At 41.1% G+C, this 26,009-nt stretch overlaps 3 protein-coding genes across 3 annotated transcripts; 2 read left to right on the top strand and 1 right to left on the bottom strand.

Moving 5' to 3' along the window:
• Positions 1–45: 45 nt before the first annotated feature.
• Positions 46–6,606, top strand: LOC116260666 (uncharacterized). Its single transcript, XM_050079611.1, has 4 exons — positions 46–107; positions 643–836; positions 4,391–4,469; positions 5,657–6,606. The coding sequence occupies exons 1-4, from the start codon at positions 46–48 to the stop codon at positions 6,390–6,392; spliced, it is 1,071 nt and encodes a 356-aa protein (XP_049935568.1). The 3' UTR covers positions 6,393–6,606.
• A 6,207-nt stretch (positions 6,607–12,813) lies between these two features.
• Positions 12,814–13,927, top strand: LOC116260910 (uncharacterized). Its single transcript, XM_031639446.2, has one exon. It carries the CDS (start codon positions 13,033–13,035, stop codon positions 13,690–13,692), a length of 660 nt encoding a protein of 219 aa, XP_031495306.1. The 5' UTR covers positions 12,814–13,032; the 3' UTR covers positions 13,693–13,927.
• A 2,942-nt stretch (positions 13,928–16,869) lies between these two features.
• On the bottom strand, positions 16,870–25,697 carry LOC116260665 (uncharacterized). Its single transcript, XM_050079610.1, has 2 exons — positions 24,792–25,697; positions 16,870–18,033 (listed from the first exon to the last, which is right to left on the bottom strand). The coding sequence occupies exons 1-2, from the start codon at positions 25,486–25,488 to the stop codon at positions 17,075–17,077; spliced, it is 1,656 nt and encodes a 551-aa protein (XP_049935567.1). The 5' UTR covers positions 25,489–25,697; the 3' UTR covers positions 16,870–17,074.
• Between the last annotated feature and the right edge of the window lie 312 nt (positions 25,698–26,009).

Raw genomic sequence — 26,009 nt, 5'->3', positions numbered from 1 at the left:
TGTCTGAAGGCAATGCTTGTGACCCTCTTCTGTCGTGCATGATGCATGAACGGCCTTGCTGGGTCGTCCTTGTCTGACTGGCTAGGCATGCCAAATTATGTGGCAATGTGAGATTTGAGAACTTGATAATCTTGTATCGTCGGATGAACAAAAGAGAGAGAGAGAGAGAGAGAGAGAGGTATGAGTTTTCTCAAAACATTCTGTTCACTGTAACAAACTAACAGAGACATTCTTCTAAGAGCTTTCTGAAAATCTTACAGCTAACAAAGTTCTGTGTACTTTCATAATTATAAATGTGAAGACCAAACATGGAGAGAACACTTAATATGTTGAAAAGTTTCAAACATTTCAACATGTGTTTGATGGTAAGTTCATAACACAATTTTTAAATATCTGTTTTCAAGGTTGTCAATTTTCACCTTTCTTTCTTTTTTATGATAAACGACCATATATGAAGCCCTGCCACCGATAAACGAAGAAAAATCTGTCCTGTTTTCATTCCGTTCTGTCCCTTCATACATTATTACCAAGTGAGAAGCTACCTATTTTCTATTTACTTCTTCTAAACTAGTATTTTGATGAGATTCCTGATCATTTTTTCTTTCTTCATGTGGATTCTTAACATTGGCTTTTGGATGTTAGGAGTTTAAACTTTTTGATAAATTTGAAGTCTTGTGTGAGGTTTCTTGTGGTGGTTACCTCCCATATGGGATGGTTAATGCTGGAATCGTTAGACACCACTACCTTAGTCAAATTAGCAACCTGTAAACCTGATAAGTTGGTGAGGATCCGTGGATCTTTGAAAGGGTTCAGAATCATCTTCTTAACTGCATGCTGTATATTCGTTCTGATGCGTAACCCATCAATTTGTTCTGAAGAAGCCCAAAGAGTAAAGGAGGCCCTGTTTGCACTCAAGGACACTTGGGGCATTCAAAACAATTTAAGCGGCTAATTTCTCAAGTTAGTTTGCAACTTTAGTTTAGTTGCCGTTAGCATTCTTGTCTAGAAAGAAGTTCCGTATGCACCCTTCGCTCCAGATGGATCGTCAAGATCAAGTTAGTCCTCTTTTTCTCATGTTTTGAAGACGTTTAAGTCACAAGATGACGTAACAGAATTAAAGGCTTCTTCTTCTAAATTAGCAGCTTTTTCTTTTGCTGATCTCAATTGTGAGTTCAATTCATAAGGCTGACCATTTTGTCATGTTGATTTGAAACCATCTTTAACATTTAGGTTGTGTAGAGTAAGACAGTCCTGTTTGGGTGTTCGTTGGGAGAGCTTATGAGTGTCTGTGGCATTGAATTATTGAGATCATAGCAAGGTGGGAGGTGGTTAGGATAGTCCAGAAATGAAGTTGTTGGATCGCGGGCTTTCAAAACCGATGAATATTAAATTATTAACCGAAGGAAAAGCATCAGCTCAAACAGTCGAGCAAAAACATCATTTCAAACAATTGATGCTGGAGAAGAAGAATGAAGCGTCTGCTGCAGGGTGAGAGGAGCTTTCACGGTAGGTGGGCTGAAATCATAAGTCAAAGGGAGCTATCGTGTATCACTGATAGGCTGCCAACTCTTAATGCAGGTGTTATGATGAGCAGATATGGTGTTTTGGATAGGAAAATAGATGTAGGCTAGAGGGTTCTAGACCGTTCTGTAATTATTTGGGCTTCAGTAGCAGGGTCGGGTGGTTCCCTTTGTGCTGTTCTCTGAGTTTGGCTGGCTGTTCGGCCTTTCTTGAAGCCCTTTTGGGTGGGAGCTGCTTGGTTGCAGCTGTGTTTGTTTTCAGGGGTTTTTGGTGTAAGGTATTCCCTATTTTTTATTCTTTCTTGTATGTATGTTTTTCGGTTAATAAAGGTGGGAACACGACCTCCTTACAATTTCCATTGGAACCACCACAACCAGAGCTGCAACTGGGACTTCGAAGTTTGGTATACGCCATTAAGAGGAAAGTTAATATGATCCAGTAACTTTCAGATTCAACGTCTTTCAGCTATTGATGGTTGGGATTCAAGCATACGTTACACCTGGCACATCTGGGTGTTGTGTATATACTATTCGAATGCTTCTAACTTTAAAAGGACATACATCTGGGTGTTGTGTATGTACTATTCGAATGCTTCTAACTGTAAAAGGGCATTCATCTGTCTATTGGATTACTTGAGGGCGAGGAGATTCTGTTATAGACAGTATAATTTTAAACGGTGCATCCGTTGGTAGCTTTCCTCGCGTGTTGGATTGTTGATAATTTTATGAGAAAAGTACGTTTGTAGTATGCAAGTGGACACATGGAAAATTTTCTGAAGCTGCACGGCATGTTCACATTTCTCTGGGACTGGTCGTTCATATGTTTCCATCTGCATTCATCTTCTGAACAGGAATGTGGAGATGATTCAAACCCCCCGCTTTTTCATGATTTCTGTTCCCACTGCAGGATAATCTTGTCCCACGTGTTGACTTTCCTTAGCTGATTGTGGCCGAAGCATCTTTCATGTGCTCTCTTAAATTGAAAGTTGGACCATGCATGTGATGGTTTTCTACCTTGCATCATTCATTCTTGGTCAGCTAAGCCGTCTCTGGGACACGGACCTATTTTGTCGCTTCATTGATGACCACCCACCGTTTTTTGGGAGATCTACAGTTTCAACAGATTGAGGATCTCAGTAGCATGAAGTTTAAATCCATTCTACATATTAAAAAAACATGGATTTAAGGTCGGATGGAAGGTGGTATAATCTTAAATCTACAGATTTGTCACTGTGGTTTTCAGATCTGCTGTGAAACAAACACAACCTTATGGTTTGGGAGCTTCCTTTTTCTTATGAGCTGACGAGAGGCAGTGGCCTCTCTTCCAGGGCAGTCGATTGAACCGCACCCTACCTATTTAGCTGATCCGAATTCGATCAGTTTTAGGGCTCCACTTCCAACTTGGGCAGAGTCTCGTATTTAAGACATTCAAGTTGGAGGAAAACAGCAGTTGAATACTCACAGCTCATTTCTCGCCTAACCAGTAACGAGGAAGTCGTGAACTTCTACCCCAGAAGATCCACGCCGGTGGAGGGGCAGGTGGGTTGTCACTTGTCAGATTTAATATCTTCAGTTGAAGGAAATTAGCAGTTCATTTGTCGGCATAATCTTCCAAGATTCTGACCAAACCTAGCGCTTCCAATTTAACACAGAAAAAAAGGAAAAGCAAGCATGATTTCTTGAAGAACAGTTTTACCTCAGGTGCAAATTTGGAACTCAGTTCAATTAAGATGAAGATCCTGTTTACTTTACCAGACCTGACTAAAGGAATCCAGTGTCAGGTCAGTAATGCGCTATTATTGACCTGTACATATCCCAAATGCTACTTCCTGCAGAAGACAACGGCCAACGGTGCAAACCACTAAAGACGATCCAAAATCTCTCGGTTTTAGTACTTACCTGACACTGCCTGCTTCTCAATCCCTAGAATTGCATGCATAATCGTACGACGTTCCGGTCTACATCCAGTCTCTGCAGCTGCCGTGTTTATACTGAACTGGAAGTCTGTGATTCGACCAAATCGAACTCTACGCTTAGATCTACGTACGTACCCTTTTTTCTTTTGATCCTTTAGCTCAACAGTGGCATCTAAAATGGTCAGCTTGCTTTGGACTTTGGCTTGATGACGAGCAGCTGGCCAGTTTTGCAAAGATTGTGCTACACGAAATGAGTTGTGTAAATGCAATAAAGTCTAGGTGGTGCTCCTCTACAAATTTTATCCTTCAAAAAGAAAAAAACGCATCTTAGAAAAGCAAAGATGGTGATGGAGCTCTGGAATCAGGTCATGCTGGCGACTCAAGAGAAGGTTGTGTAATCTCTCAAAGGATATTTTTGAAGAGAGATATTCTCTGACAAACGGTCGTCTGTAAGTGAATTATTAATGTACTCTGATGGTTTCTATCATCTGTATTAGAAATGGTTGGATTGAACGGTTCGTGATCTTAAGAACGTATGATCATTTAAAAAAAAAAAATAACGGATGACAGATAAGATGTAGAAAAAGGAAAAAGGGAGTTGGTTTGAAGGGAGAACTCAACTTGAACTTGTCCTTTATGGAGGCTGTAATTTTATTCCGACTTTCTATTGATCATTTTCTTTCCACTAAGGATTAGGATAAGGACTGTTGATCAAAGAATAGTTTATTGGAATCTTTTAAAGGGGATGGGGTCCACTGTGGCTTTAATGGTCGGTTTTCCATCTCCTTCTGAATTATTTTCCTGTTTACCTTCATTAATTTCATACTGCGGACTTTCTGAGCAAGTGTAAAAAAAGTCTGTTCAAAGTAAAGCCTGTCATTTCAGGAGGTCATCATCGATAGCAGGCGCTCTGGAGGTTGATTTAAATCCACAATTTTGATTTGCTTTCTACAGGTGCCAGCATACATGTTCAGGACCTTTTTACTACCACAATAAGTTTGGATACCCATGTTGTCATCCTCACAAAATTACGGTAAGGTTCCCGAAGAATTACGCAGCTAATGCCCTATAATTTAAGCATTGTGCAAGGATTAGGCTATCCTCGAGTGCCTTCAGCCTTTTTTTTCCAATGATCTGCAGAAATATCGATGTCACCAACTCGTAATCACCAAGTTTAATATATGTAGTGGACGGCCAACTTCCTGCAAAAAAAAAAACTCAATTTCCTGAATTACCTAAGAATAATGGGAAAACCTTCAAGTGCGAATGAAAACGTGAAGGTTCAGACCCAAACGTGTTGTTACCGTGGGATAAGCCTTGACTGTCGCTCAAATCCTGTGGGTGTCTCTGTTTGCAAAGCCCAAAGTGTACAGCTTCTGGTTTGATAATTGTTCTGATTAAGAGTTCAAAAGTATTTGTTTGACGAATGAAAAGAAAAGGAGAAGTTTTTAGCGCCATATGGTTAATTTTTTTAATTTAGTTTGAGTATGCTGATGAAGATAAGCCCTTGCTAAGGGTGAAAGGTTTCTTCAGCTACCGATTTTTCTAGCAACTTCTTGGCGTGACCCACGGATGAGGTGTACTTCTACTAAGGCCTAAAATCTTTGAAATTTTAAGCACCTTTAGTTGACGCAGAGGGCCTGTTCTTGTTCTCCCCAACATCACCGAGTGGAGACCGTCACCGGGAGGAAGGGAGGAGGAAGGTGGAAGCCGCACGATGGCTGCTGGTTCTTCCTTACCCTATGCGGTCCCTACAGTCAACGTCAGCATGCAACGACGTTGCGGAGTCAGCGAACACATTTATGATTTAACAACATGTCATGCCTTGTCAATGACGCGTGGATGCCACCATGGCCGGAGCTTTTCTGTTCTCCACTGCGGCCGTCTAGCCAATAAGGATAGCATAAGCTGTAGCCGGATCTTGGCTCAACTTGAGGGCAGGTCTCGACCATCCCGGAGACCGGACAAGAAATTTTACGTGCATGGTCTGGAATATCTAAATCGAGCAAAGAATTCCTTAGTATAGAAATGAATTCAGGCATTGATATAGGATTTAAGGAACCCGGAATATAGCAAGTTGGTGATAAATAAATTTCTGTATGGATTTAATTAGCCGAAGAAGTTCAAGTCTGACTCGAAGTTGAAACATCGGTCCGACAATTTGTAGGCGGCCCGAACCGGGAAAAGCTGCTCAAGTATGACTCAAAAGCTGAGACAGTGACCCCGATGGATGTCCTCGTTTTACTACCTTTTCTTTTATCTCGAAGCCCACCTTGTTCCCTATAAAACAATCGGAAATCAACCCATTCTTCAAACGGCGTCTTGCTTCCCCTTCTATCTTGAGCTACTAAAAAGATACATCTTTCCCTTCTCCCCTGTTTCTGCTCCTCCTTCTCCTCCTCCTCCCACTTATTTCTGTTTGTGCTTTTATCAAGTTCATCTTCTTTTTCTTGATTCTTTCATGGGCTTCCCTTCTGCTGCCATTTATGGCATCCGAATCCCAAGCCTTGTGCTGGATTCCTTTTACGTACTGGTGCAGATCAAGCTGTTAATCACTTGGGTGGTCTCCCTTCTTGATCTTCTGGAAGATGCGGATGACGAGCCAAAGAACCGTGGAGCGCCGTCGGCTAGCTCACAAACGATTAAGAAGGCTCTGGCAGTTGTTGAATTCGGCAGTTTTCTTGACAAGTTTGCTGAGTGCCAAAAAGAGGAGACGACCTGTGCGGTTTGCTTGTGCTGCCTAGAGAGAAGACATGAAATAAGGGAATTGTACAACTGCAGTCATGTGTTCCACAAGGGATGTCTGGATAAATGGGTGGATCAAGGGCAGTATACTTGCCCCTTGTGCAGATCCCCTTTGATGCCTCTGTCGACGGGGAGATCCGATGATGATGATTCGTGGTTAATCGATAGAATATCGTACCTATTTGGCGAGGACTTGTTCACAGAGAATTGATCTCTCCTCTTCTTTCTATCTAGATCATTTGAAATAGGGACAATCTTTGTGGGAATTTTTTCAGTGCTATTTGTTTCCATACATGAGATACAGAGCCATAGATATTGATGCAACAGACGGAAGTGGGATTTTTTGGGGTTACTGTAAATACCAACATGTTACGGATTGTTAGTTTGACTTTGCTAATGAAATCCAGATATTTGTCTCTCTGATATTTATAATTTAGGCAAAACCTCAGATGGACTCTCTGATTATGCGATCAAAAGTTCAGACGCTGACCAGTTTTTCAATTAATGTGAATCATCTTCCTATCCCTGCCTTTCTCGCTTCTGCACCATTTGATCTGTTACTACTCATTGTTCACCTAGCTGTCTTGAAAGCCTTCAACCAGCAAAAGTATTCCATTCCTAGGCTTTTGATTAACCACCAGGATTAGCTCTTCCTTGGGCATGACGTCCGTTGTTCTCTTTTCGGTAATTGAGGTGGATACTGAATGCCTTATGTGGCTAGTGGAACATTTGCTGTTCTCGGTCGTCCACATGCGCTCTTACTTTCAAGGAACTGCATGCTTTCCCGTTCTTTATTAGTTAAGCTCCGACTGCCATCAGGGATTATGATGCGTCCTCTTTGATTTTATCTTGAGGTGGATGGACATCTAAAACCAACTCAGATGTAAATTATGAGCACTAATTAATTCATGAAACCCAAGAAGTCTTATTGGCGGTGAGGGCCGACCAAATTAATAAATTCTCTTCATAACAACTTTTGCTGATGCAATGCCACATGTAAGCGATTTGTTATGCGAGAATCTAATGCTTCATGCCACTTCTTTTTCTGTTTTTTTGTTTTGAAGCAAACTTCCAAGATCTAGACTACTTAATTGAATGACAGTTGGTTCGCCTAACAGATAAACTTTCACTGGTCTCTAACCACCAATGTCTTACCGGCCAGAAGACTGTCGTGAGAAATCTCGCGACAATACCATAGAAATTTTCAGAACACAGGATGGCAGGTTTATGTTATCCAGCGATTACGTATAAAGCATGAGACCGATGTTCTCTTCGTCCCAACTTTGGCTGCATGCAAGGACCTCAAAATTTTTTTGTTGCATGGGTCAAATTATAGTTTTAAAATTTTAACAACAATCAGAATAGAAATTTTTAAATTTTTGTATATATTAAACTAAATTTTTTTAGATTTATATATAAATTTTTTAAGTTTTTAAAATCTAAAAAAAAGAAGCAAGGCCCCCCGCCGCCGCCGGCCCCTTCCCTCAGCCTTTGCCACCGGCAAGTGACTCGTTCCACAGCTTTGGATGGGGCCGTTTGCTACGTGTGCCCTTTGTTCCTCACGATGGCTAGAAGCTTTCCATAATTTCATTGGTAGCCAGCAGGCGAAGGCCGTGTGGACCATGTGGCTTCTACAATCTTCCGCGCAAGTTTAGAGAGTCAATGATTGTCAAAGATCTTCTCTTCTTTTCCTTTAAAAAGCATGAATCTAAAGAGACCAATTATAGATTCTATTAACAAAAATGCTTTGGCTTCAAACTCGGACCTGCAATTTGAAATTCTTGAATAAATTAAGCTGCAAATAGTTAGACAAATTCAATCATACTCGGAACAGTCGACGTCCTTATTGTTAAACCAACTCCATTATTGCGTGGAGCTCTTGCTGGTGACACCAAGACGTTTGAAACAACCTTGATGACTGGTTCAGCGTCAATTAGATGCGGTAAAAAGTTCAGTGAATGAATTTTGTCGAGCTCAGTTCTAATAATGATAAGCTGAGCCGGACCACATGACTAGCTCTAGCCTGAATAGGCAAAGCTTCCAATGGAAAGTTGCGTGGGAAATAAGGCTTTCACCACCAAAAAACACCACGGATTGACCGACGGCTGAAAAACATCGGTAAAACATGGTGATGTCAACATTTTATCGACGTTCAAGGCGGTCGATAGTGAAGATAATATCGGTGAAAACTGATATTCTTGTCGGTTTAGAATTTTGCATCAACGCGTCGTCATGTGTGTAGGTAAATAAAATTATTATCGGACATTGGTAATAAAATTTTTACCGATAAGCGACAGGCGTCGGTAAAATTTTATCCACACGTTGTGGACGTCAGTAAAACATTTTATCGACATACAGGTGGAAGTTCATGTTGAAGAGTTATCAAAAAGAAAAAATAAAATTAACGACTGAAAGAAAAACCAATGGGATGGAATGAGACAAGAAGAATGTCATTGCTAACCTTATTGAAATGCTCATACCGTCTATTGCCCATACTGAAGACACGATGCTGAAGGTTCTTGAGCCAAGTTCCTCTTTCTTTTCTCTAAAACGAAAAACGAAAATGTTGAACATATAGATATATGCCCAAGTGGACTGTTAAATGTTTTATCTAACTTGATCTCTTCAAAACTCACCTCCGTAAGCCATTTATGAAACCTTGCAGCATTATCTTTACCCTCAAACAAAATCATAAAATCTGCCGCTGGAGAAGAAGACGAGCAGAAGATTAGAATGCAAAAGCACCAAAAAAAAAGAGAAAAACTTCAAGCAAAAAACCTAAAATCAGTACTCTCAAATAATATCACAACCTAAAACCATTCATAAATAGAAAAAACTTAACAATAAGTACCAGCAACCTACCTTTTTACAAAAACCTACAATCGCCAAAAACACTTCGGTAAACACCCTAGATGAATGAGAAAGGAAAAGAAAGAAGAAGAAAAGTGACATGTTTATCGATGTTTAACGGACACCGATAAATGCTCAACTTCAACGACATCCTGGTGGCAAGTGTCGGTGAAAGCTACATTTACCGACATCTTGTTGTAAAAATTAATCTTCACTGACATTTAAAGCCAGTATGCATCGGTGAATCCGTCGTTTTTTGTAGCTTTCCAGCCTTTATTGCCAAAAAATGTTATGTACAGGCAGAAAATGAAGGGATACCATGCCTCAGCCATTCAAAAAAACAGGCAGCATCGACCGTCATTGCTAACACAATAACCAAATTGTAACAAGCTCTTTCTGTTGCTCTCCATTTACTGGCTTTATAATTATCCTGACAAGTGACAATTCCTCCATATTATCTGAGGCAAAACGGAAGAACGATCTCCATTCCAATCGCCAAAGAAAATCATATTACGGCTCCACCATAGTTTCCAACAAAACTATGTGCAAAGTAATTCTCTAATATACTGTGAGCCATTTATAAGGAAATTTGGACTTCATCCAAAATTTGAATTCTTCTTGAATACATTGCCATGACAGTCTCCCTTTACCAAATTGCCTGATCACATATCGCCGTACCTCTTTTGCAATCATGCATCTGATAATTACATAATCACTGTCTTCGGAGTTATGCCTACATAAAGAACAGCAATTGGCTGTCAAGATTCCTTGTTCCTTCGATGGGTCCAAAGTTGGAAGTCTCCGGAACATGCTGAAAAAACAAACCAGCACGACCTGAAAGGAGACTTGCTCTTCCAAATATCTGATCTCCAGTTCTCTTGAATACCCCGAGTTCCTTGTTGCTTCAAATATTTCTCCTGCCTTCAGCCTCTTCACCCTTTCTTCCGTGGTGTTGCGGTAGATCCTTGTCTTCTTACCACTCGCATTAAGTGTGATGTTACTTCTTTAGTTAAGAACCTTTCCTTACATGGAGGTCCCATTTCTCTGCACCTCCAGTCTCTTTTGGAAGCCTCTGTCTGTCATACTTCCTTTACCTATTTTTGTACCTTCTGCTCTTAACTTTTTGTTAGGATGCGGCATTCTTGTGTAATGTTAATAGATATGTTTCTGCTCTTTTGTGCATCACTCCAGTTGCATTGTCCGAGATGAATTCCCATACTCTGCACCAGTTGCATTGAGTTTTCATGGTCCATAATCCTTTACATCTTCGTAGATACATGCAGTGCATCCACTCCCATACATAGGAGTTTTCATTTATGATGTGGCATGCTCTACTAACCATGAGAGCTTGCTTCCATACTTCCAACAATCTGAACGCAACTCCACCCACCCTTAACTGGCTCACACAGCTGCTTCCAAAAGGAATGGGTAGTGTTATCTTTGTCCCTCCGTTCTCTGCGCATAAGAACCAGATCATGCTTCTCTTTATATGCCTAAGAGTATTCTTAGGGGCTTTCAGAACCTGCATCTAATAGTTAATTAGTGCAGTAATGTTAAATTAGAGGTGACAAAATTAGGGCAATCATGCCACCACTTCCATGACAAATATGAAGAGGTAAGGTGATAGTGGGCACCTTGCCTCAGACCGAAGAACGCCTTAACTCCTTCCCTCCTCTCTGTTGATGGGAACTGAAACCTGAAACTTAGCCACACATTTGAGAATTTTGCCACCCAGTCCCCATGGAAGCCAAGCACAAGTAAACTATGCTTCAAAATTTCCATGAAACCCTGTCATATATTTTTGACATGTCTATTTTGAAGCACAATATTTCTTTTTTTTTTTTTGAGGAGAACCAGTCCACTAGGTCCTGCAGCAATACAGACTGATGTTGAATGTGCCGGTTCTTCAAAAAGGCGCCTTGATTTACATCAATCAGACTGGCCAGGATCTTCTGAACAGGCAAGCTTGAGCTTACTTGTGCAAACATTAAAAAAAAAAAAAAGGTTCTTTCCCAAATTACTTGAAGCACGAAGATACTCTAGACTGAAAGAAGTCCTACTGGAACAGGGAAACCGGCTGTTCTGCAATGTATTCTCCCAACTTAAGGATGGTCTCATCAATCTAATCTTCCAAATTTTCATGGAATTTAGTAGCGTGATTAAAATGCAGTGCCTCTACTAAAATCAAGGGTTTCCATTCTGATCCTGGAGGTGAATATGAAATATTTTAACAGTTTGTCAAGTCTTATCTTGGCAGAGAACGTGAAGGACATATTCACATTATGATTAGACCTGTCACGATGAAGAGGAGAAAGCCACAGTCAATGATGTCGGCAGATCCATGGATGATTTCACAATCATCCACTAAATTGGTTGCAAGGGGTAGCAGGGATGGCTGATTACTTCGACCGGAACACCATAAGCATCTTTAAGAAGTCGACTTCTTCCCTGGATTTTTCATTGGTCTTCGCCAACTACCAAGTTGATAATTATTCACCGGAAACAATAATTCTACCGACTGCCAAAGCTTCTCTTCTCTCTCACTTTCTCTTATTATGAGAGCTTCGTTCGTCATCCTCAACAGCGGAAAACTTGCAATTTTTCTGACGAAATTGCCTGATTTATCAGGAAAACATGAGAAATAAACACACTGAAAGAAACAAACTTCTTAATGAATATGCTCTCTTAGAAATAAAACTCGAGCAAGACGTGATCACTGCGACAAGGTCTTTACTGAGAAAAGTTTGAGGTGCAGAATGACGAGGTAAGAAATTGAAGGATTACATATTCAAAAATTGTTTTAGAGTCTCCTTTAATATCTTTATAGTTTATACTGAGCGGTCTCTCTCAAACATTGTTGTCAAGCTTTCAATGGACTTTATCTTATTGGGGTAGTGGCCTGGTAATGGTTACGTAGCTCATTAGGGAAATAGATGGACCACTTTGCGTTGATGCCGAGAGCGGCTACCTGCATGCCCCCCTCTCTTTAAGAGGTTGTTTGGTGCTCCCAAAAAATATAATGGGGTACGAGTTATAAGGTGCACAACAATAAGAGAAAAACGAACAGCCAATCCCATAATTGGTAAATCTGTGACTGGGAGTCTAGGACTCAAACCAGACGAACACTCGGTTTCTAGGTCAGAGCGTTGATTTGGCGATTCAGGTCATAATCTTTTATATAGTATTTTTTCTATAACTAGCCGATAAGATGGAAAATGCAATAGCAAAAATTGTGACAAGAAGTCACATGAAGCTACAAAACATGAAGATTACAAAACAAAACGCAATATAAACAGAGAAGAAGAGGCAAACAGGGACTTAATGATTGACTTTCTATGAACTAAAACTAAATAATATGTAATATGGGTATTTGTATATACTTAACAAAGTTTATGATATTTCACGATTCAAAAAATCACTAACTTTAGTATTTAACAATGTACGACAAAAAATGTAATTATTTGACGATCCCACCTAACTCGTAGAACCCTGATTCATGACCTAGTAAATAGATGATCCTAGCTGACTTGGGCAACTCATGACCTGGATCAACGACTTTACCAATTATGGTCAGACCTTTGTGGAGTCACACCTCTTCCCTTCTTTTTCTTCGAAAACATGCACAACATTAGCATAACTAAAATTCCTTTGGTCGAAGACTAGTTTGAGAAATAATTTTACCAAACAAAAGATTATTTTGCTTGTTTAAACAAAACTATGGGCTAAGGACGGAACAATATTTTATCAGCACTTCAAATTTTGGTTAGATTTCCGAATTTCCAATCAATCCGCGGAGCGGAAATCCCAGGCAATCCCCCAGGCCCCGCCAGATATTTTAGCGAATTTCCGATCACCGGTATTCAACGTGGAGAGTGGGATTCACGTTGTGGATCCCAGGCAATTCCCCAGCCCCCGCAGATATTTTAGCGACCCTCGCGCTGGTGGCCGTAAACAAGTCTCACCGGCACCTCCTAGGGTTCAACCCGGCCATTGCCATCTCCATGTCCTGCACCACCACCACCAGCAGCTCGACAAACGCCTTCCTCACGGCACAGAGCTTCCCATCCCCTCAAGCCCTCTCCGATTGGCTCAGGCCCAGGCTCCCCCACGACCTACCAACATGGGGAGTCAAGCCTGGCACCAAGAACGTCTCCAACCTCTGGCTTGAGCTGTCCCACGGCGAGACGGTCCTCCAGGACACCATCCCTCCCAGGCGAACCGTCAATGTCGCCACCGTCAACATCCGCAACCTCGCCGGCAACGTCCTGATCGAATCCCACCAGGAGCTCAGCGACGGGAGCGTCCGGAGCCGCTGCCGCCCGCTCTCGGAGAAGATGAAGGCAGGGGAGACGATCCGAGAGGCTGCCATCCGGGCCGTTCGAGAGGAATTGGGCTCTGTCCTTGTCTCCCCAGATGGGGTTCGGGTGCTTATGGACTCGTATTCCAGGAAGATCGAGGAGAGGGACTCCGGCTCCTACCCGGGGATGCCTTCTTGCTACATCTTGCATTCGGTGGATGTCATCATCAAGGAAAGCTTGCCGGAAGGAGACTTCTCCACGCAGGAGGAGGACGAGTATGCCGGGAGCGGCGGCGAGGTTGCAAAGGGCGCCGTTGTCGTCAGAAAGCATTTTTGGAAGTGGGTTCCTCAGCAAGATGCCTAGCAGGTTCAAGCTAGGTGCATGGTGCGGATTTTTCTGCTGGGAATTTTCTCTTCCTCGTTTCAAATCGTTGTATGGAAGTTCCATGTTTCTCTTTCTGATTATTTCCGAATCACGTAAATGACATCCAGATGAAAATTTGCGTAGAATCCTCGATAACAATTGTAATCATTATCTAATCTTCGGTATTGATTGTGTTCATTACTTAAATGAAGAAAAATATTTCCTTCTTCTTTTACTGCTTCGGTGTTTCTCAGTAACAAAATTTTGAATAACTGATTGTTATAAATGACGAGAGGAATTTCATTTTGGAAGGAACATACAAGAACTTTTGCCATTAATTTCTCACATCATCTTTCCCTTTCCGGCACTCTGGAGGACAGGGCCTCATTGAGTGTGGTCGGTAGTTGTTGATTCGCACGCCACAAATAGCAGGACGAATGATTTTATAGCTTTTTTGTGGTTTCCAATCTGTATACAGTAATGAACAAACAGGAAGAGCTAACTTGGTCAAAATGAGATAAATCGGTTCGCCAAAATATGTAAGATCACTTGGGACAATCAAAGAACAGTTACTCTGAAGGGTCATGCGGCGTAGTATGGAAGAAGGGGAGAAATTACAGAACCATTTGCCGAGCAATCTACGTAAGATGGGGAATGAGGGTGATACTTTTCGGCGTACAGCTTGATGAAGCTTACGATAGAACTGTATCTCAAGAAGTTTACCATAATTAATCTCCGACGAACTGGACATTGGTGGAGTGAGGTTCGATTTACAGTTTGAAACATCTGTTTCTGGGTACCAGAGCAATACCAATTTCCATGAAGAACAAGTAATTGATCCACTGCAGATTGTAACGCCTAGAGGATTATCCCTCCGCAAGACAGAGAAAATTGTGAACCCACTCCTTAGCACATCACATGGCAAAATGATCACTGGAGAACATCAAGAAACATATAGTCGCATCCGTGAAGGAAGACGTGTTCGCGACAAGAAGGGTAGCTAGTAAGAACTAATCGATAGGCAAATATTGATGACATCTCCTTTTTTATTGAAAACCTACAGCCACATCCGCAGTGCATATTTGAAATCTCAGAAATGTGCCCCTTCACTGTAGAGGAATGTGAACAAAATGAATAGCAATTGTTCAACAATGGAAGAATTGTTGAACTAGTATATCGGCATGGACGTTGATGGCCATCGGAGGAATTGAAGGCCAGGCAAACAAGTTCCTTATAGGACTTTCTGTCTGTTCGTGTCGCAAGCCTGGAAACGTTTTGTATGTGAGGCTTGCCGTTCACTAGGATAACGTAAAGTGCTTCAATAAAAGCTCGAGAGAATTCTGATTCCAGCAGTAACAGTTGATGCCTTTAACCCCACAAGAAGTTGCCTCAAATTGGTTGAAACAGTTCGTTTGGCGACGAGTCCGGCTTGCCTGATCCTTGACAAAAGCTTGTCCACTATCATGATCTCGGTAGCTTTCTTTTCTTTCTGAGATTCTTTTTAGTTCCTTAAGGAGGGACTTTTCTCAGGCTCTTCAATAGGACAAGTCCGGCTTGCCTGATAGGATGAACGATGGGTCCGACTAGACCGATTGCTTTTCTTTATCGGGAATCACATGTTGAACCACTCCGCAGGAAAGCAGCAAAGAATCACATAGCTTTCCAGTTGGTGGAGCAACTCTTTATCTCATCGCTCCTGCTATGCGCGTGATTTTTTCCTATCTCCTAATCAGGAGAGTTTGATGCACTTTAAAGGGAAACGATACAGTTATTTGGCTGATTACGAGAACTTGAAAGTTGATGCTCTTTTCATCTGTCCTATGTGTTAACCAGTCGCTTGATATAAACAGTTTCATCTTCCACATCTCAAAGCAGGAGACCTGCCCTTCTGAATGTCTGTTTAAATTAAGCTGCACCTTATGATCACCTTCCTAACTAATTCATTCATATGGACTCGTTAAAGGTTAATGCGGGTGAGACGGGGTAACATGCTCAAAGCTAGAATCCCGTAAATCTTGTCGTTATTGAGCAAATACGCTCGAAAAGCCACCTCTACAGGCAGCCTCTGCAGTGCGAGACAAGCACGAAAGAGAGGCGTCCAGGGTCCACCTAACTGACTAAGCTACGCTTATTGAAGCTTTCTTTAAGATTAATCAAGTTACTTTTAATGTTTCATAATACACAAGCAACAGACCTGAGGTTCTTTTCCCACTTTTTGCTTTTAGTTCAGTAACTCAGCTGAGGTTAGTAGTAAGCTTTTCTAATAATCAGGTTCAGAAGTTTTTCTTCGTTTCGCAGGTCATCATAGAAAGATTTCTTTTTTCTCCCAAATGTCAAGCTGCTGAACACAAGCAACCTATTTTTAGTTAGTTTGATTTGTTTATTTTGTGTAATAATTCTATTGAGGAACAAGTCATGGCATATTTGGCATCAAAAAGATTTTAGTGGTCGTCATGCTTCTGCATACAAGCCATCTCAGGCAGCCCACGACCGCGAACATTAACATAACCACACGGATAAATAATGACACACATGAAGTACTGGTGCTGTTTGTTCTGATGCCCAAACCTGGACCTAATTTACATGTTTCTGCAATGACGTGGATGAATCCAGTATTTGCAGTAGCTCAGCCTGGTGAAACCCTATTGTTGAACAGCCTTAGCTATCCAACTAGAGTCTAAGTTTGTCCATGTGGAGCTAAGTTTTTAGATGTTGAATATGTTCTTTATCGCCACTTAATCTTCTTGCTTCGATGGTTTCTGAGTGGGCTGCAGCAGAACGTGATATTGTCTGCTAACTATTGCACCTTTGTGGTCGATGTGGCTTAGGAATCGCGTAAGAAGCTGCAATTATCCAATAGTTAAAGGAAAAGGTCATAGAAATTTAAGGGATTCCCTGCTACCAAAGTAAAAGAAGGCAACTGTTTCTGAGAAGTTCATTCCAAGAGCTTTTATTTACTTGGAGAGAATCTTATCATCACAAAGATTAAAAGCCACACGCAGCGGTCCTCATCCCCTTTCCTCCCCCTATTAGTTTCATCTCCTTCCTGCTAATTAACTCTATTGATTGCATGCTCTTCAAAGATTAAGTTGCTAATTGTATATTTATCATCATCGTCGTCATCATGGTATGGTGTTAAAGAGCAAGCACAAGTAGACATGTGGCCAACAATGAGAATTTCTTGTTAATACAGTTACATTGAGTCTGTATCCCCTACAATTGTCTTCTTCCACTCTTTTCTTATTCAACACCTAGAGGTCTCTTCTTCATACAGAAGCTTGGTGTCAATCACAACAGAATTAGAACCAGGACCGTCACACCAACAATATTAAACAGCACAAAGCACACGTTAACAACAAGTTGAAACCAACCGTTCCCATACTCAAACTGTTGAGTGGCATTCTGAACCAGGGATCAAGCTGGCATACCGACCGGAGACATTATTTGCGTTATAAGCCAAGAAAGCGTCGCAATCTACCTCCAGACTGTGGTGACCAGAAGCCCAGGTGCACACTTTCCATCTCACCCTTCCCGTCAGCTTTACATTCATCTGCAGTTTTCCGGCCGACCGATCGATGCTTATGTCATCACCAAAGGAAGGAGATACCGGAATTGAGTTGCCAGACATCCACGAAGACAAAACGTTGACATCATCGTGGCCTTGGTAAAAAGGAGGGAAGGATGAGTGCACAGTGATCTGCTGTCCCCTGTAGACAACATAAGCTTCAAGATTGTCATAGTAGATTCCAACTCTCTGGTTCGGGTTCTTCGCCACCACCGTGACCTGCATGACTGAGGAGAGAAGATGGTTGCTCGAGAGGTTCATCTTATAGATGTCAGCCTCCTGGAGAGAGAATTTCGGCTTGGAAGGATGCAGAGTAAACAGGACAATAACAATGATCATGACTATGGAGACGATGACAGAGATGAAGAGGGTGGCCTTCTTGAATAGCTTCCCATGGTTGATTTGTTTGCTGGAGCAAGGCTTTGGAGATCTTATCAGATAGTTTGACATAGGTTGAGGAAGAGAGATGGGTTGGGAGAAAATTAAGGTGGAGAAAACAATGGACAGTTGCAGTTGAGAGAGATGGTGGCTGATAGATTTAAAAAAAAAAAAGAAAGCGATAGAAAGATTCATATGGCAAAGCAACAAACATTTGGCCCTTACTTTCAACCGGCACCTCCGGTTCCAAAAAGTAGGTTTTTTGATTAGCGTAATTGTTGAATTCCCGAAGAATCTGATGGGATTTAGGGTCTTTTTGAAAATAGTAATGCGGTTTATACTAAAAGATGCTGGGATATCTGGTCTTGGAATAAAGTGGGGAGGCTCTTTTAGATTATCTGAGAAAGAGGTAAAGCACTAATGCATGCTTTTTGTGGAGGGAGTAGCAGAAGATGCAAGATAGAGGGCATTGGGAGCCGCTATGGCATCATACTATTATCGAAAGTACTCAAATGGATGGACGGCTATTGCCATATCTTGTCCACCGATCTATGGCTGGAGATGAACCACGTAACAGTGGGTCATCCAACAGGCAGATCAAGCTTCAGCCCACGGATTCGTGTGTTAAGACGACAAAAATGGACACCACCTGAGAGAAATTACTTTAGACAATCTAGAGATTTTTTCATTATGAAAGAAATGCATCTGTTGTTAGAAGAATATATTGCAAATGAATAATTATATTTTCTTTCCTTAGCAATTACACGTATGGAATGGGTTGTTAGTTACCATAAGACAGTACAAAGGACGCATTTAGGAGCACTGATCAGCTTTTGTGAGCATTTCCTACCCAGTGCTGCTGTCACCTGTCACTGGATTTTCCGCTTATGCTTTCAAACTTGAGTTTGTTTTATCATTGCATTGAAAGTTGGGAGCCTTCTTGAAAACAGATTCATCAGGAAACAAAAGAAGAAGAAGAAGAAGAAAAGCTGGGTGTCTCGAGCGCTTGGAAACTTGTATGAGGTTGATGAAACCGGCAAGTTACTCTAATAATGGGAAAAAAAAAAAAACTACAAGATTGGTTGGTGCTGAAATCCGATGTCAGTTCCAACCTTTTGCCCTTCCATCCTTGCGATAAACTACTTGTTTTCTTGGGCTTTTGTGCGTTGGATGGATGTGAAAAGTTGTGCAATATCATATAGTGCTGCTTTGCGAAACATTTTTCTAATGAATACTCACTAAAGGCCGATGTAAACAGCGAGCCATTTCAATCATCCTGCCGAGTCAATAAATAATTGTAGGGCTTAGAGTCCCCACTTACATGCAAAAGTTTAATGAGCTCTTCTTTTGTTTTTCTTGAGCGTTTAGGCATTGAACCCTAAACCAATCTTAGGTGTGTGTTCCATCGTCCATTTGAGTTCGACCCCCTTAACAAGCGGCCACATCAGTGTGCTATCTTTTGTCTTTTCTCATTAGGTGTTTCTTTATCATCCTTGCATCTTTCTTTCTTTTCATTTTTCTTTTCATTTGGGGTTTAAGGGGTGTGTGCTTGGATTACCGGCATTTTTGCCTCCAAAAAAGCGCTTAAGGCTTGTTTTGGTAACAATGGAAATTGGGTTTGTGAAAAATATAATTTAACAAAATGAGGCTTTCAAAAGGTCATTAATTACTCATCCCTACCCCGAGTTTTTCATGTAAAAGGTCTTTGCCCCGAGCTTTTCATGTAAACGGTCTCTGAGTTTCGGGCCACAACGAACACATAAAGCATGTTTCACAAGGCAACGTTTTTATCATCCTAACACAAACACAATTTTCATGCATTTGCATGCACAAGAAATCTGCCGTCTTTCAACTTCAACTGTCTTTTAAGGCAAAAGTTAAATACCCATATGTCGAATCAAAAGAAATCTAATGAAATAACATCTCTAGGGCTCCCTTTTGGCAACCATAATAAATTTTTATTGTTTTATGAACGTGTTTCAAAAATTATGGCACAATATTTCTTAAAGTTGCCCCAATTTTTGAGACAAAACAATAATAATTTGTTACTGTTATCAAACACATCAAACCAAGTAAGTTGCAATTTTGTTTGGCATTTGTCTGCTAATCGTCTTGTTTAACATTTAGTCAAATTAGTGGACCATTTTGTATGACGTTTGGTTAATTTTCGGTAACCTATGGGGAAATACTAGTATATTCAACCTCATACAAGCATTAAGAGCTGATTTGTATAGATTTGTATATGTAATCTTTTTCAAGTTCAACTTTTTGTTGAGGTTATGTTAATGTTATTTTCCTTTCTCTCTCTTTCTCTTTCTTGAGTGTTTTTTCTCTCTCTTTCTTTCTTTCTCTCTCTACACTCACATTCGCAATATATATATATAATGTGAACTTGGAAACATGTAAGACATCATACAAATATTGCAAACGAAATATTAAAAACCCTTTTATGCAAATAAAATATTGAAAAATGTGGTTCAAATAAAGACTTAAAACTTTTAATCATGTTTTTGAACATCTCATGAAAATTCTGTGTCTATTTTGAAATTTTTCTAAATTGGGTGCAAATGCAACCCACGACTGCGCAAAACCCTCTTTCCGTCTCCTTTTCTTTCCCCTTCACCGTTGAATCTTCCATATGTCCATTACTGGCCACCAGCTCCGGCCACCGGCGCCGCAGCAGCAGCACGCGGCACCAGTTAAACCCATGGTGATAGTTTTTTCTTTTATTATGGTTATTGTTATGGTTATCATGTACAAATTTATTTTCTTCCCTCCCTTGTCTTGTTTTCAGGGCTGCAAATTACATTCATTTCTGGCAACAGTCGATAACCCACAAGGCTTTTGATCTATTTTTTATTTTTATTTATTTCCCAATTTTTTCTTGTTCTGTTTTGGTTTATCATTCACTTGCATGGTAGGGAAGATTCTTCTCTCCTGCAGATTGAGAAGATGAGATGGTTGATTTTACTGAATAATGATAAGTTTTTACCATTGACAAGAAAGAATGAGGAAATAATAAAAATGAAGAAGAGAAAGAAAAAGAGAAAGGGTGACTGAAGAAGAAGAAGAAGAAGAAGAAGAAGAAGAGAAACACATAATGAAGAAGATGAAGGATGGTGAATGAAGAAAAGAAGGTTGATAATAAAGAGGAAGAAGAAGAAGAAGATACATATGCTTTTTGCATTAGACCAACAACGATGAGAGAGAAAAAGGGCACAAGACTGTGAGAGAAACTTTGGAGCTCGATGACTCGAGGCTTTGGAATGAAATGAACTCCCCCTCAGCGTCCGAGGGGTAGGGCCGTTTCAGGTAAGAACGCATTTTTGTGTTTCAGAAGAACGTTGTGTCCCCAGTGTTTGAGGGCATCACACATTTTTTAGGACATAATGTTCTCAAAACAGTATGTAATCGAAACCAAACACCCCTCCGAGTGTCTCTGCTGTTGTCCTACCTACTCTAGGTCATCCTCCTCCCTTTTGCGTTGCTTCTTGTCAGGTATAAGGGGAGAACGCTTATGAAAGATCTACCGGCGAAAACAAGCACTAAATAAATGCATACACGATTTTAAATGCAAATGCCTCCTAAGTGTAACGAATGGGAAAATGCTACTAGCAGTCCTATTCTAAGCTACAATACAATAAGAAAATTGCATCGCGGAGATCAATGATATCATCCGTCTGCATATGTCAAGTTTCCAACATAGTAGAAAACAGCGGAACCACGCGGAATTATCAAAAGAACGTGAGTGTTGGAAAGGAAACACAGTCGTAACGTAATTATACCTTTGTTTGGCGTGGCCCTAATGTCACCATTTAGTTTTCACTGTCAGCTTTTCTTTTTTTACCGAATCAACTCACTAGTTCCATAGACGTAACAGGCCTGGCCTCATGTCCACCCTTATCGGTAACCCAAAATTTCTGGATTGGCCATTGGTTTCTGAATCTGCCATCGATTGGAAGGTTGGTAATTGTGATCTCCATCAAGCAAAAAATGAGCGCTAACATAGCCATTTGTAGTTTTACGAAGGCTGCTTTTAGGGCTACATTGCCATACTTCTTAAAAAGATGTGCTCAAAGAACATAAGCCGTCACAGGAAGGTCCAATCGCACAACAAACATTAGTGTTCTTGGTAAAAAAAACTACCCACTCGAGCAGAAAGTAAATAGTAAACAGGTAGGACGACCCGAAGCATGGAAAGTAGTTTCTTACTCTGGAATTGAAAATAAAAAGCACCCATCTTACGGACGGCGTTTGGTCGAAGATTTTAATGGGAAGGAAATGACAGCCATCAGAATCAAGGACCATGGAAAGAGATTTTGGTTACACAAATCTCCGCTCCAAACAACCATCGTCGGGCTAAATTTTAGAAACGTCTGAATGTCTGATTCTGCAGTTCGGCGTCTCTCATGACCAGAGAAACGAAATTGCATGGAAAGAGATTTGGGTTACACAATCTCCGCTCCGAGCAACCATCATCGGGCAAGCGTCTGATTCTGCAATTCGGCGTCTCTCATGACCAGAGAAACGACATTGGGGAAACGCGATTCCACGTTTTAACGAAGAGAAGAGGGTGGGGGCGCACCCTTCTCTCTTGATGGCCCGACATATCTTGAACTCTGAACCAGAGCTGGAATCAGCAGGGACATGAACGATTTACTACGTTACAGTTTTCGGAGCAGTGTTTTGGGGATGGACCCTAGAAAGAATAAGGATCAGATTGCAACCATAGGGGGCTCACATTGTGAGGAATGTTGGCCCAGTCCGTACCTGTTTGCTTGTTAATTTATGGAATCTCCATATTTTGGACTCTTCGATCAGATCTTTTACAGTCAAGTTCCTGAAGATCTCATGCACGAAGATGCCAAGCTGGTCTTTTTCCTCCAGCACATTCATTGTCCATTTTTCCTGCTGCTTTCTTTGTCCATACTCAATTTTCGCCGCTTCCGTTAGAATTCCCACAGTTAAAAGATCTTTAGGGGGCTTCTACCAAGCACCCACCCAATAGAATGACTTCCGGGTGAATAAAATATATACTAAGAAGCAAAAATGTTTTACACGAATGAAAGTCTCAATTTTCACAAGAAAACTGACATTTTGCCTTTAAAGCATGTTTGGCAACAATAACAAGTTGTTCATGTGCTGTCAATCTAATCTAAAGATCATGATTGATTCGTAAACTATGATAATATAGTGTCCTATGAATCTGTCTCAAAAATTTTGAGACAAATTTATGAGACACAGTAACAACAACTTGTTACTATTACCAAACATGTGCTTTAGAAAGAAAGAAAAGGTTGGTTAAGAAGTTTTGTTTTTATGGAAACATGGGTACCAATTATCATAAGAAAATTAAGGTCATCCTCCTTGTTTTATTCCTAAAACTTTAATATTCATTTTTTTAAAATGGAGGAACTCTTTCATAATAAACAGGTTAGAAAGACTTTGCCTTGATGGCAACCCAGAAAGCAGGCATACTTATATTTTAGTTTTTGCCTCTATATGTTTTGAGCCAATTTTCTTAAACAAATTTTGTTCTGCACGTAGCTTTTGGTGTTGTCAACAAAGTATATATGGGCAAGTTATCATCAAAGCCAAGCCCGTGGTGTAGGTATCCGCAAAATGTTTTGAGCCTACGCCCAAAGGTGCAAGTATTAAGAAAATTTTAATGCTATACATGGTAAAAATATTTTATGCTAGGTATCCCGAAAAGAAATTAGCGCCACAGTATATGAAAGCCCCAACAAAATTCTGCCATATTCAGAACTGAATTCTTTCATAGGAACCCAACTAGTAAAAACAAATTAGGTGGTTTCAACAAAGCATATATGGACAAGTTAGAAGTTTTAGTATAAATTCTCAAATGTTTGTTGCTAAAAAAGAACAAAAGGATGCTTCATAAATAAAAGAATAGTTTTGCACCAAGATGCACTTCAATGAGTAGGACACCCATCAATTAGAGTATCACACATTCACTGTTTATAATTTAGAGGAATAGTTTATAAAAATTGATGTGGTTATTAGACTTGTATTGGTCCACCAACTCGACTAGCTATGCTCAATATCTACTTAATTAAGTAGTCCCCAAGTTTTATTAGTAGGATAACAATAAGAATCTTGGACTTACAAGCTGAACAACTTTGTAAGAAAATATTACCAAACCAAACCGACCAATGTCCGATATAGATCTGGTACGGATCAAAGCCTTCCCAAACCAAACGAATAAAAATGCCATAAAAGATCTGTCAGTTAGAAGGAGAGAGAGATGGGTGGCCAATAATTGTTCGCATCAACTTTTCTAGATTCAATAAATGTCCATGTTTCCTACCTCATGAATCCAAATTCGGCACATTCCAGAAAGCCCACAATCTACTGATGCCGACGCTCAATAACAGTTGTTCTGATTCCATCGCCAGATTTGCATGTGACCTTGTTGGCCACTACTAGACCCTTCCATCAGCACAAAGCTTTTCTTTCATTACTCCAGCCTCTTATCCACACTTTTTACTCCATACTTTTGACTACTTATTCTCACTCCTTTTGGGCTCCGAATTTACCTGGAAGCTAAAAAATTTATAGAGAGAAGCATCACCGCATGCGATATAGTATTCGCCCCCCTTTCTGTACTTCAAGTTCCCATACACGGCGAGTTTAAAGTGTTGCGTTAGCTTCTTTATATTCTTTCCTGACATGAAATCTTCCATGACAGATAACGTCCTTTTTTGAGCTCCACTATACACGTGGCCACAAAGCAACAAAACGCATTCAGATCTACCTTCAGTTTATTCTTCTTTTACCCTTGCAGTTTTAGTGTGTTTAGATCCAAAAATGAAGGGTTTATCTCTCTCTCGCAGAAGAAGAAGAAGCAACGGATGCAAGTTTACAGAGGCTCGACACCTCATACAATAAAATTTAGACAGCTACCATTTCAAAACGCCTTCAAATTTGCTATCGGCAGCAGACATTTTCTTCAAGTACAAGCTACTTGCGAAACAAAACATACATAACAAACCCAGAACCCTCATACTTTTTATCTTAACAGTATTTAGTTCAGTGTTTCACCATCTTCGACAGATCAACGCACCATTCCTTCTCATTTTCCTTCACCAAGCACGAACTAGTATACGAAAGAGAAGCCTCTCTATTGCTTTAATTTATGCCTCCACATTGCAATCAGGCGAGCCAAGAAGAGGCACCGGACCGTTCATTCCAGACTTCAAGCCAACCACCACATCGCACTTGACATACAGCCCATTGAACCGACCCTTGAACACGCCGGACTTCCATCTCAGCTTCCCCTGCAAGACCCACCTCATAGAAGCAAGCCCGTAGGCCTCCGCCATCGCCAAACCGCTCGCCACCTCCGGGGAGATTGGCACGTAATCGCCGCCGAGCACGGGCGACATGATGACTGTACTCTTGCGCGCCTGGTGCAGATCCGGCAGCGGCGTGGGTACCGTGATGACCTGGTTCCGGTAGGTGACGAAGGCGCTAAGGTCGCGGTACTCCGCGTCGGACCGCTTGTTGGGGTTGCGGACCGCGACGGTGAACTGCATGCTGGTGGTAATGGTGGTCTGGCCGCTGGTGTTGAGCGCGTAGACGGCCGCCGCTTGAACGTTGAAGCCGGGGCGGTGGGGGCGGTAGACGAGCCAGACGACGAGGGCGGTGATTCCCAACAGGAGGAGGAGCACCATCAGGAAGGCGCAGACGAGTTGGCCGAGGAGGTGCAGCGGTCGCTCGTCCTTGTCTGCCATCTTGCCCTTGGTGGTCGTGGTAGTGGAGGAGGAGGAGTCAGACTCCTTCTCTTTCTGTGGTGCTTTCTCATCTGCCTTCGACTCTCCTCCCTCCGCCATTGATTCAAGGATTTAAGTGGGGCTTGAAAAGCAGGGGAGGGCGGTGGTGGGATGCCGAGGAAAAGCAGCGCAGAAAAAAGAGAGCGAGTGATGCAGAAAGTTTTTGTCCTTTGAATTGAGCAGCAGGAGGAAGGAAGAAAAAGGAGAGACCTAAAAAGGCAGAGAACAGGACAACGATGTGGTGTTAACTTATTAGTATGCGAATAGAAGGTTGTTTTATATAATAATTGAGGACTCTTTGGCAACCTTTTATGATGCATCTGGTCAAGGAGAGGAAAGGGTTGTAGAATTTAGGGGATACCAAAGTAGACGTTAGTGAAAGGAAAGAGTGTAATCAACATCCGCTGCCTTTGCTGAGTGGTCGTGTTCTTTAACTTTTCTTGGCTTCTCCTTTTCATTAATTCATTCTCGGTGCAAGGCTTTAGGCTTAAATTATTTGTAAAGTTTGTGGTGAGGGAGAGACCCTTTTCTGCAGGTTCTTCATAATCAGAAGCAACATATAATTCACGAACTTAGAACTT

Source organism: Nymphaea colorata, chromosome 9 (genome assembly GCF_008831285.2).
Source record: "Nymphaea colorata isolate Beijing-Zhang1983 chromosome 9, ASM883128v2, whole genome shotgun sequence".
NCBI classification, from domain to species: domain Eukaryota; kingdom Viridiplantae; phylum Streptophyta; class Magnoliopsida; order Nymphaeales; family Nymphaeaceae; genus Nymphaea; species Nymphaea colorata.
The sequence above is the reverse complement of the archived record's forward strand: the minus strand, read 5'-3'. Positions and strand labels throughout refer to the sequence as shown.

What these genes read in the sequence shown, in the direction of transcription:
- LOC116260665 (XM_050079610.1), bottom strand. Translation starts at nt 25,488, where the DNA reads ATGGCGGAGGGAGGAGAGTCGAAGGCAGATGAGAAAGCACCACAGAAA. An exon ending in TGATTGCAATGTGGAGGCAT is followed by an intron (nt 18,034 to 24,791) that starts AAATTAAAGCAA and finishes CCTCTTTCTCAG; the next exon opens with ATAATCTAAAAGAGCCTCCC.
- LOC116260666 (XM_050079611.1), top strand. Translation starts at nt 46, where the DNA reads ATGAACGGCCTTGCTGGGTCGTCCTTGTCTGACTGGCTAGGCATGCCA. An exon ending in ATGCCAAATTATGTGGCAAT is followed by an intron (nt 108 to 642) that starts GTGAGATTTGAG and finishes TTTGGATGTTAG; the next exon opens with GAGTTTAAACTTTTTGATAA. An exon ending in GTCATCCTCACAAAATTACG is followed by an intron (nt 4,470 to 5,656) that starts GTAAGGTTCCCG and finishes GCTGAGACAGTG; the next exon opens with ACCCCGATGGATGTCCTCGT.
- LOC116260910 (XM_031639446.2), top strand. Translation starts at nt 13,033, where the DNA reads ATGTCCTGCACCACCACCACCAGCAGCTCGACAAACGCCTTCCTCACG.